This window comes from Panthera onca, chromosome A1 (genome assembly GCF_046562875.1).
Source record: "Panthera onca isolate mPanOnc1 chromosome A1, mPanOnc1 haplotype 2, whole genome shotgun sequence".
In the NCBI taxonomy this organism is placed as follows: Eukaryota; Metazoa; Chordata; class Mammalia; order Carnivora; family Felidae; genus Panthera; species Panthera onca.
In genome coordinates this window covers 58763876-58776241 of record NC_138339.1, presented here as the reverse complement: position 1 = coordinate 58776241, position 12366 = coordinate 58763876, and the positions used below count along the sequence as shown (strand labels likewise).

Here is a 12366-nt window from a genome sequence, read left to right as displayed (position 1 = left end):
GGGATTAGTGACTATACAAGAAGAGACTGTGCTCTCTGTCTCCCTCTCTGCTATGTGATGACAAAGTGAGAAGGCAGCCATCTGCCAGCCAGAAAGAGGGCTCTCACTAGAACCAGACCATGCTGACACCCTGATCTTGGACTTCAAGCTCCAGAACTATGGGAAAATATATTTCTGTTGTTTAAGCCACCTAGTCTCTGAGATTCTGTTATGGCAGCCTGAGCTGCCTAAAACAGATTAAGTGCTAAAACGCTCATGACAGTCTCTAGGACATTACTTGACCTAGAAAAAGGTAATAAGTATAATACAGTTCTTTTCCATAATCTGAGACTCTGGGGATTTGTTTGAGTCGCCAGGGAAAAGGGCAGGGCTGGGAAAGTGAGTAACTGGGCAAGTTCTGTCCCCAAGGCGGACTGAACTTCTCAAAATGAGGGCTTCACACAGGAGAAGTATCCAGTGACGCAGTCAAGCTATGTCAACCTAACAGCATGGCATAGTGCTGGCCCCTTCGCCCACACTGAAGATGCTGGAGGGGCAGATGGGATGGATTTACAACTTACTGCTGCTCTCACCAGCTCTAAGACCCTGGGCATGTCATCAACTCCGCTAACCTGTTTCCTTCCCTATTACAGGGGATATTAACTGTCCTCATCCGCAGGATTATTATGAGGATTCAGTGAAATAGCATTTTCAGCCTGACATGTACTAAGCACTCAAAAAACATGGGGCAGGGCTGGTTATTAGAAATAGTGGTAAAAGACAAAAAACCCCAACACATTGGCAAATGTAAGTAGGCTCCTGAACAGGTACTGGTCTGGTACTGCACTGGGAATGAAGGACTGGGGCCTTGGCATGCCTATTCTCCTGAAGATACCAGCGAGAACCAGGGAGACAGGAGCCCCGCCCTTACAGAGTTAACATGCCACTGGACGTAATACAGACATGTAAGCAGATGTCTTGTGACACATGCAATGAAGAAAATAAACAGAGAGCCATTACAAAGGCTAACACTGGGGAAGGGAGTCTGTTGATGGAGCTGTCAGAAGTGAGCCTCTCAGAGAGATGACAGGAAGAATGGGACTGGAAGGGTAAGACCAGAAGGGTAAGAGGGAACCAGCTATGCAAACAGACAGAAGAGCATCCTAGGCAGGGGTACAGCAAGTGCACAAGTGCCAAGGTGGAAAGGTGCAGGGCAGGCTAGGGGAGCAGAGTGGGGGGCTCTGGAGCCCAGTGAACGAGGAATTGAGTGCAGCAAGTGGCCGCATGAGACGAGGCTGGGGTGGCTGCAGGAGTCTGACCACAAAGGGCAGTGGAGGCTGTGTAAGGAACGATGGGAAGCCACTGAAGGTTTTTTGTTTAAACTGTGTTGAAATATACATAGCGTAAAATTCATTTTTAAGTGTCCAGTTCAGGGGCATTAAGTACATTTAAAGTGTTGTGCAACCACCACCACTGTCCATCTCCAGACCATTTTCATCCTCCCAACTTCAAGCTCTCTGCATTGAAGAAGAACTCCCTATACCCCACATCCTCTAGCCTTTGAAGGGCTTTAAATGAGGAGGTCTGTAAGCTGGCTGATAGTCTGAGATGACTGCAGATGAATGAAAGGCATGGAATGAAAGAGGCATATGAATCATTGCAAGTCAGAAGCAGAAGGGCTTCGGAGAGGATGGTGGTTTGCACGAGAAGCAGAGATGGAAGAAAACTGGCAGATTTGAGAAGCACTGAGAGGCGAGCCAGACAGGACTGGGTGCAGTCTTTCCCGCCATCGTGCAGGGGTGCGGGCGCTGGTGGCGGGAGGTACTCACAGCTGACCTGGGAGCCCAGCTTGTGCTCCCAGACGGCGTGCAGCTGCTGATACTCCTGCTGTGCGAGCTCTAGGCGCTGCTGCTTCACCTGGTAGATCTCCTTCTGCGCGCTCAAGGCCTCCTGGGCCACCACCAGGTAATCCTTCAGCATGTGCTCCTGCTCCTGCCGCCATTGCACCCGGGGGTCCTCGATCTGAGTGGTTTCTGGAACAGACCCCAGAGACCCTAGGTCAGCACCTCACCAAGACATGTTGGGTCGGTGGCCTGTGGGATGCACTACCAGAAAACAGAAAATATAGTAAACAGAGTATCACGATAAAAGCAGATGCATTAAACTTACCTGTTAAGCAACAGAGACTCTCCGTTTGGGTTAAGCCAACAAAAACAATATAAACCAGAATTAATGTCCATACCCAAAGCCAGTCTGTCTCAGAACAGCAAGGAGGAGGACCAGGTTTGAGTTCTAATCTAGACAGAGGCTCAAGGATATTACAGATCCTTAAGGTCATCAGTTTTGGTAAAGAGTGAAGAAAAAGAAAACAAAAAATATTTTAGAGGCTATGAAAAATAGGGACCCGTTCCCTGCTGGAAATGTAAATTAGTAACAGATTTAGAAGAGGACTATCCGACGATGCACATTAAGAGCCTTGAAATGTGAATACCCTGTGACCAATAATTCCCCCATAGTATTAACCACTAATTCCCCCACAATAATTTATTACCAAGTGTAATAAAAAATTCAGGCAAAGATGCCTTTGTACCAAACTGTGATAATAGTGACGAAAAGGATAACAAGCGCTAATATAACAACTACTCTATGCCAAGCACTGTTCTAACTACTGTACATCCCTTTGCCCCTTCAATCCTCCCACTAACCCTAAAAGTAGATTTTGTTATAACCCCCACTACATGAAAGAGAAAATCTAGGCACAGATTAAATACCTTGCTCAAGGTCACATGGAAAATAACTGGTCAAGTCTGCTAGATTTACACAACACGCTGCCACAGCCACCAAAAATTGTGTCTTCAAAGAAATGTGAATGAAACAGAAAGAGGCCTATTATGTATAAGTGAGTGGAGGTGCAGGGGGCAAAACTGAATAATGCTGTGTTTATTGAAACAATATGTACATTCTCAAAAGCATTGGGAGAACGCTTAGCAAATTATCAGCAGTAGATATGTCTTGGTGGTATGATATTTCTTCATTCTTTTAAAAAAATGCAATAAATATGTACAGTGATCATTTGAAAAAAGGTCAAAATCCAAAAAAACAATAATTTTTTTATATGTACAATGGAATACTATTTGGCAATGAGAAAGAATGAAATATGGCCTTTTGTAGCAACGTGGATGGAGCTGGAGAGTGTTATGCTAAGTGAAATAAGTCATACAGAGAAAGATACCATGTTTTCACTCTTATGTGGATCCTGAGAAACTTAACAAAAGACCATGGGGGAGGGGAAGGGGAAAAAAAGTTACAGAGAGGGGAGAAGCCAAACCATAAGAGACTTAAAAAACTGAGAATAAACTGAGGGTTGATAGGGGGTGGGAGGGAGGGGAAAGTGGGTGATGGGCATTGAGGAGGACACCTGTTGGGATGAGCACTGGGAGTTGTATGGAAACCAATTTGACAATAAATTTCATATTAAGAAAAAAAGAAAAAAAAATTACTATTAGAAAAACAAAAACAAAAACAAAAAAAATTTTAAAGCTGATTTATTTATTTTGAGACAGAAAGAGAGAGAGAGAGAGCAGGAGGGACAGAGAGAGAGAAGACAAAGAGAATCTAAGCAGGCTAGAGGTTATCAGCACAGAGCCCGATGCAGGACTTGAACTCACCAACTGTGAGATCATCAGCTAAGCCAAAACCAAGAGTTGGATGCTTAACCAAGCAAGCCACTCAGGTGCCCCAAGATAGACATTAAGGAAAAAAAAAGGATAGCTAACAGCTGAACAGACATGGAAGATATCAAAGCAATGTCAAGGAATCGATGCCCCTCAACTGCCAACCCTTCAGCCATCTTCCCGCTGGTGGGTGGGGTTGGGGGGCAAAACACACCAGAAACTGTATAATCATGGTCATGTGGTGAATCCAGCCAGTGGACAGGTTCTGCTTAACCGAAAGTGTTTTATTAATTTTAAGTTGGTTACTGGTATATAAAAACAGGGAGATTTAAACATTACAATCCTGATCTCTGTTTTTTCAGAAGATCTGGCCATGCTGAGTCTACAGTTTGCCACAGACCCAAGTACTCCATCAGTCTGCTGGTCTGCTTCATTCATTTATGTCATGGGTCTGACTCCTGAGGAATTTGAGTTTGTGCCTCCTTTTGTAGGGCCGATAGCTCCCATTCCTCATTCACCAAATGAGCATTTCCAATGAAAGAAAGAAGGTATAGGGAGGATGATCACAGAAGCAGCAGGGCCAAGTTACTGTCCCTACCAGGAATTGCTGTGTTACAATGGGCAGGTTGCTTAACCTTTCTGAATCTACCTCTGTAATTGTTAAAGAGGATAACAGGTCCTGCTTACCCTGCTTCTAGGAAGCTATAAAGCGCTTCTGCCCAGGTAAACAAACGTTGGTGAGAGTAAAGCCCAAACTATTTACTGGGGCCAGTTTTTTAATTGTGAATAGCAATTCTTTAAACTCTTCCTCCTCCCTTTTTCTGGGAAAGAAAACAAAGTCTAAAGATTGCTGGCAGGAGCCACAAGATTGTTTCTCATAAGGAAAGCTCTGCAACCCTTCCACCAGGAAAGGAGGAGGAATATTTACAAGAAAAGATTAAAAAGGGGAGCATTTGGGGCGCCTGGGTGGTTCAGTTGGTTAAGCATCTGACTTCGACTCAGGTCACGATCTCGTGGTTTGTGAGTTTGAGCCCTGTGTCGAGCTTTGTGCTGACAGCTCAGAGCCTGGAGCCTGCTTCAGATTCTGTGTCTCCCTCCCTCTCTGCCCCTCCTCCGCTCACGCTCTGTCTTTCTCAAAAATAAATAAACACAAATAATAATAATAAATAAAAAAAAAAAAGAGGGGAGCATTTTATAAAGCTGGGTCCTATGTCCCATCAGTAGATAGGGATGCCCTCAGAGTCAGGGACTCCTGAGTGCCCAAGCGTTAGCCTCAGACATCCAGCTGACAGAGCCCACAGAAGATACAGCTGATCATGGCCAGGCTGGAGATGTTTTCTAAAATATGTAAATTTTTAAAGTTTACACTTTTGGGGAAAAATACAAAAAAGGAAAATCTCACAATTCTACCACCGCAAATTTATAAAATAAGTGAGAGTTTCCATGTCTCTAATCCTACTCCCTACAGGTAACTGGTGCTAGGAGTCTCACACACTAAAAGATACTGCCCTCTAATTACACATAAACCTGTTTGTTGATACATATGTGTCTGTATACAGAAACTTATTTTTAATGCAACATGGCCCCATGTTATATATACTGGTCTGTAATTTGCTTTCATCTGCAAATGATAGATATTGTTCATCCTTCCTTATTGGGTGAAGATTTACCTCAAGTCTTTTTGTTTATTCTTTTTTTTAAGTTTTATTACTGTTTTTATTTATTTTTTAATTTTTTATTTACCTTGATCATTTAAATGGTTGCATAGTATTCCATGGAATGAGATTAGGCTGTATTTATGGTAGGGTATTAGTGGCTTCCCAGACTTCTGGGAAATATTTGGATTGTTTTAAGTTTTTTTGCTATTACAAACAATGCTGCAGCGACAACTGTTAAAAAAAAATACTTGTGTGAACTTGTATGATTAATTCTGCAAGATATACTTCTTAATACAGGGACTACCTTTCGAAAGGTTGTACCAATTCTTATTCTCACAAACAGCCTATGAAAGTGCCTTTTCCCCCAGATTCTCAGCAAAATTGCTTTAAAAAATGTTGGTACTTCATCCAGTAATTTTGGGTCCTGGCAGTATATTAGAATCAGCTGAGGAGCTACAAAACAGCAAAAACACAAAAAACCCTGAACCTTGCCCCAGAACATTTATATCAGAATTTCCATGAGTGGGACCCAGGCACTGACACTTGTGAAAGCTTCCCCAGGTGTCTGTCCCCAGACAGACGTGGCTGAGAAACCTTGACTGACACAATTAGAATCACTTGGGGGGAATTTTAACACTCCTGATACCCAGGCCCCACCCCTGGATCAATTAGATCAGAATCTCTGGGGGTGGGGATGAGGCAGTGGTGATTTGCAAAGCTCCCCAAATATTCCAGTGTGCCACCAAAGGTGAAAACCACTCTCTCAGAGGTGACAGCACAGATGCGCTGAGCGCTCACTGAAGCTGGCAGGCAAGGCTGGCAGGTGTGATGCTGAGCTCCAGGTAGGATCTCCCGCCAAAGGGCTGGCTGAGATGCTGGCCCTTGACCAGCAGCAAGGGCACACCTGGATGAACCCTCCCCAGAGCGTTCTGTTTAGTAGCGCCCTCTCTGTGGCCAAGGTCCTCCCTACTCCTTGGAATATAAAAGTATGGGAGAGCCTTAATTGGAGGCTGGCTACCAATTTGGGTGGCCCAGTCTCTCTTTCATAGTAGAAACCAACACAGATAGATGAATGCACACGTAGACAAACAACACGCAACCTCATATCAGAACACTGGTTTCAACCTGGCTACATGTTGGAACTACCCCAGAGATTTCCACTTAATTGGTCTACAGTATGAAGTGGGCATCAATGTATGGCTTAAATCAACTTTATTAAGGCAAAATTTAAATACGATCAATGCAGGCATTGTGTATAGTTTGATATGTTTTGACAAATGTGTACACCATAAACCATCGCTTAAATCGATGGGTAAAATGTTCCCTTTACCTCAACGATCCCTGTACTCTTTCCTGGTTACTCCCACCCACCTCCTCCCTCCTCTTCAGCCTATTCAGAACTTCTTATCGATGCATGCATAAGTGTATGATCTCTGAGCCTTCCTTCTTATGCTCAGCATAAGGCTTTGAGACTCATTTATGTTGTTGTATCAGTGACTTGCTTATTACTGCTGAATAAAATTCTATTGTATGAATATATCACAGTTCACTTTTTGAAAAACCTTTAGGTTGTCTCTCTCTAGTTTGGGATTATCATGAAAAGCTGTAATGAACATGCATGCACAAATCTTTGTATGGGCATATATTTGCATTTCTCCTAGGCAAAATTATCCAGCAATGGAATTGCTGGGTTGTATTGTAAGCATATGTTGAATTTTATTAAAAAAAACTGGCAAACTGGGGCGCCTGGGTGGCTCAGTCAGTTAAGCGTGTGACTTCGGCTCAGGTCAGATCTTACAGTTCATGAGTTCAAGCCTTGCATCGGGCTCTCTGCTGTCAGCACAGATCCTACTTTGGATCTTCTGTCCTCTCCACCCCCCACCTCTCAAAAATAAATAAACATTAAAAAAGAATAGAAAAACTGTTTTCCAAAATGGCTGTTCCAATTTACATTCTCACCACTAATTTAGTGGAGCTGTAATTCTTCCATATTCGCCAACCACTGGTATTGTTAATCTTCATTTCAGTCATTATAGTGGGTATGCTGTGGTACCCGCCTGCAGTTTTAATCTGCATTTCCCCAAGGACTGATGATGGAAACATACTTTTATGTGTCCATTGGCCATCTGTATGTCTTTAGTGTTTTTTAAATCTCTTTCTTATTTTTTTTATGGGGTTGTTGGGCTTCTTACTATTTTAAGATAGGAGTCCTTTTATATATTCTGATATAGGTCCTCTGTTAGATCTAAATATTATAAGTATTTTTTCCTTACCTGTGGCTTACCTTTTCAGTTTCTTACTGGTGTCTTTTGAACAATAGAGGTTTAAATTCAATGAAGCCCCATTCATCAATTTTTCCTTTATAGTTAGTGGTTTTTGGGTCTTGTCCCCCCCCCCCCCCCCCCCAAAAAAAAAAATCTTTGCCTGTTCTACAATCTTGAAGATTTTTCTCCTATGTTTTCTTCTAGATGTTCTCTAGTTTTCCATTTTATGTTTGGGTCTATGGTCATTTCATTTTGAGTTTATTTCTACACATGGTGTGAGGTGGGGACAGAAGTGGGTATATTTTTTTCCATGTGGACCAGCAACTATTGAAAAGACTGTCCTTTAGGATACCGGGCTTTTCAAATTTCCCAGGGGTGTCTAGGGAGTTGTGTTAGTTAACAGCCTTTGTCCTGCATTAGTCAGACTCTGAGTGGGTCCCCCCAGGCCCAGCCTCTTCTGCTGGTACCCTCCTTCCTGAGTCTATCACATTTGAATAGATATCTTTACACCAGGCAGGATCCTTGAGATCACCTTGGCTAGTTATTTTTTAGTTCTCATTTTTTTTAAATTAAAGCTATACATGGGCACAGTTTAATCACTGAGCATATTACAAACCTGGCTACATAAAACATCATTACCCCATCCTCTTCCCTCTCAGGCTCTCCTCCCCAGAAGGCAGCTACTGCCAACACTTAGCTAAGTGCAGCCATCACTGAGAACCCCTTCTCTATCCTCCTTCGTGCTCCAAACCCCCATCTACAAACGTATTCCACGCACGTTCTCCACACTCACAAGCTCTGCATATATTCCACACACCACCTCCTCCACACACCACACGCCCACTTTCTACACACACCACACGCATACCCACACGGCTAATGCTAGTGCATTCTCCAAGGGCTTTAACAACAATTGTCTTAAAAACAGCTGAACATCTGCAGAATGCCCAACCTTGTTACTATGCAAAGGAATGCAAATGAAAAGCAGTGAAGCAACAGTTTAAACCTATAATGAATTTATCAAGAAATAAGGAAATGAAGATCGCCCCTTACTGATCAAGGCATGACGATAACAGTACCCTTACTGCCTATGGCAATACAGGTTGATACAGTCTTTTGGAAGTTCTTATCAATTTAGGAACAAATATGGATCAGAAGTCTCAAAAATGTTCATAGTGTCTTGCTTAGTAATCCTATATTTGGAAATACAAACTTAGGAAATTGTCACAAAGGAGAGGAGCAATATGAATAATGATTCTCCCCCTATTATTATTTATTTATAACAAATAGATGGAAATAGTGCAGGAGATCAGCAATAGGGGTAATTATGGTGCATTTGTTTTATGTGTTAAAATGTATTGCTTACATTCATTTGATGTACTAAAAATGACAATATGAAGACTGTGTGGCATCTCTCAAATACTCATGACACAATATGAAGGGAAAACACTAGAACACATAATTTGATTCCTGATTAAAACCATCTAATCAAGGGTGCTTAGGCTGCTCAGTTGGTTAAGTGTCTAACTCTTGATTTCAGCTCAGGTCATGATATGACAGTTTGTGAAGTCTGTGGGCCTGCAGGTCTGGGGCACCGCAATCGGGCTCTGTGCTGACAGTGTGGAACCCGCTTAGGATTCTCTCTCCCTTTGTCTCTGCCCCTCCCCTTGCTCATGTGCTCGCTCTCTCTCTCTCTCTCTCTCTCAAAATAAATAAACTTAAAAAGAAACCCAAAACACAAAAACCATCTAATCATGATGGATGGAAACAGTCTGTGGGAGTACTGAACACTCACATCTGAAATAACGAAATGGGTTATATTTTGGAAAGAGTTGTCTATATTTGCTGGTTCTCACTCCTCTGTCTGTCTCTCTCTATCTCTCTATCTCTATCTCTATCTATCTACATATCTATATCTATATTTATATATAGATATATAGAGAGAGAAAGAGTGCGCAAGCGAGGGAGAGGGACAGAGGGAGAAAGAGAGAGAGAATCTTAAGCAGACTCCACGCTCAGCAAGGAGCCTGACATGGGGCTCGATCCCATGACCCTGAGATCATGACCTGAGCTACTGACTGAGCCACCTCAGGCGCTGCTCCCCCACCCCTACCCCTGGTCTTCTTTCAGACTCACTCCAGTCAGGCCTTTGCCCTGAGTCCTTGTCCACAGCTTCCCTCGAAAGTTGGGTCTATCTCAGTCTTCATACCTGACCCATCAGAAGCATCTGACGGGGGGCGCCTGGGTGGCGCAGTCGGTTAAGCGTCCGACTTCAGCCAGGTCACGATCTCGCGGTCTGTGAGTTCGAGCCCCGCGTCAGGCTCTGGGCTGATGGCTCGGAGCCTGGAGCCTGTTTCCGATTCTGTGTCTCCCTCTCTCTCTGCCCCTCCCCCGTTCATGCTCTGTCTCTCTCTGTCCCAAAAATAAATAAAAAACGTTGGAAAAAAAAAAAAAAAAAAAAAAAAAAAAAAGAAGCATCTGACGGGGCTGACGACACTCTCCTCAACATGCTTCCTTCAGGACGGCCTGGTTTTCCTTCTGCCTTTCTGGTCACTCCTCAGGTTTTTCTCCTTTCTGCACCCAGTTACTATCTGAGAACCCCAAGACTCATTCCTTGGTCCTCTTCTCTTTGATTTACTCCTTTGGTGATCTCAGCTAGCTTCATGTCTTTAAATACTACTGTGTTGTATGCCAACAACTCCCCAACAACTAGCTTTAGGCCAGATCTCTTATCCAAACTCCAGATTCCTCCATCAAACATACCAGACTTCTCCCTCAAGTTTTAGATGTGTAACAGGTCTAGAAGACTTGACATGTCCAAAATCATTTTCCTCCCTACACCCAATACTCTAGTTTTTTCCATTCAATAAATGGCAACTCCATCCTGCCAGCTGCTCTGCCCCATGAGGGCCATTCATTCCTCTTTCTCTCATGTTCCATATGCAGTCTACCAAGAAATCCTGTTGTCTCTACCTTGAAAATACATCCACATCTGGCCACTTTTCACTACCTCCACCACCAAGGCCTTGGTCTGGGGCACTGCCCTCTGTCACCTGGATGACTGCAATCATCTCTCAAGCTTCTCTGCTTCTGTCCTTGCTCCACTAAGTTCTATTCTCAGCAAAGCAGCCAGAGTGGCCCTTTTAAGACATAAAGCAGATCATGCCACTCATCAGCTGACAACTCTCCAATGGCTCTCATCTCACATGGAGCAAAAAGCTAGAGCCCTTAAGGCAAACCACCACCCCATCTATGCCCTGCAACTCTCTGGCTTGAGGTCCTTCTCCCGGCTTGCTTACTCACTCTGCCATGTGCACACCTGCCTCCTTGTCATCCCCATGCAAGCTAAACGTGGCCACTACTCAGAGTTCTTGCTCTAACAATTCTCTACCTGAAAGGCCCCCTTATCTCCCTCAAGTCTTAGTTCAAATCTCATTTTCTCAACCAGGTCTTCTTCCTGAAGACCATGGCCACTGTCCTTCCCCACCACCCTCAAACTCATCCCAACACGTCTCAGCCCACACTCTTTTTCTTTCTCCTGTCATACTTTAATTGTCTAATGTACTACATAATATGCTTATTTGTGTTATTTTTTGTCTCTTCTGCCAGAATGAAAGCTCTGTAAGGGCAAGAATCACTGCCATTACAAACACTCTCATGTATCCCAAGTTCCAAGAACAGTGCCTGGAACATTGCAGATAGTCAGTGAATATCTGCTGAATGAATGAATGCTGGACAGTGGATTGAACCTATTCAATTCTCTTATGTTTATAACTGGAGAAGGTAATTTCAGTCCGTGAACAACACACACACAGAGGACTGGTCTGAGTCCCCGGCTCTGAATGCTTAGGCCTCGAGGGTCACACTCCCACCACCTGTACCCCACACAGGCTCCATCTGCAGAAGGTGGTGCCCTCCATCCAAGCAGGACACCTTCAAAGAAAAAGGCACCCAGTGGTCTGAGAGCTGGTAAAACTGTCAGAATTCTTCCTATTGTGGCCCCCATTTACTCACCCGCCCATACATCCCATTTCTGCCATCATCTCCTCAAGAGTAAACTCTGCCACTGCCTGCTATTCCTTCCTGCCTTCTATTTCTCCAACAACTCCCAGAAGCACCTTAAAATACTGCTCTTGCCATCAGATTTTAATGAGGGGGATGAACTCAGTAATTAGACACAAGGAAGAGACTGGTTTGGGTCCCTGTACATCACTGTTGAACCCAGCATACCGTGCAGCCCTCCAAGCATTAACCTCATTCCCTGTACACACTCAATTAGGCATATTTACTTCTCATTCTCTAGCATGCAATTGTGAGCGCTAATAAAAACCTCTGCTACCCCCAACAATGCAATTAATGTCATTAGCTGTCTCTCAGAAACTTGTCTACACTTTGGTGCCGATGAAGTCTGCTCATTCATCCATTTAGTCATGAGTTCATGCACGTATGCCCTTTCCTATTTAGCAAAGATCAAGTGCATACCTACTATGTGCCTTACCAAGCACAGGCCTGGGGCCGGCATGATGAGTTAGACACTGCCCTGCTTTACAACAGGCAAATGGTTATACCACAGAGTAATGAGGGGCACGACAGAGGCATAGCCAGGTGCTACTGAACTTGGAGGAGAAAGCGAATCGGGGAGCACACTCGGCTCCCTAGCAGCAGTTCGAATCCCAGCTCTGCTGTGCTTTAGCCCTGAGTGTCAAGCAGTCAGTGATGACCTTTAAGTTGCATTTATAAGACAGGGATAATCATCCTAACACCCCTCAGGGGAGCCAGGAGGATTAAGTG

At 43.8% G+C, this 12366-nt stretch overlaps 1 protein-coding gene across 2 annotated transcripts in view; it reads right to left on the bottom strand.

Annotated features, from left to right (window-relative positions):
- Window positions 1-12366, bottom strand: part of WWC1 (WW and C2 domain containing 1) — a 154452-nt gene that overhangs the window by 67767 nt on the left and 74319 nt on the right. The window contains exon 3 of one of the 2 annotated variants that reach the window (XM_060634975.3): window positions 1809-2012. In XM_060634975.3, the coding sequence (XP_060490958.2) occupies window positions 1809-2012 (204 nt within the window). The remainder of the gene's footprint in view (window positions 1-1808; window positions 2013-12366) is intronic. The other variant, XM_060634977.3, reaches the window with a different exon arrangement.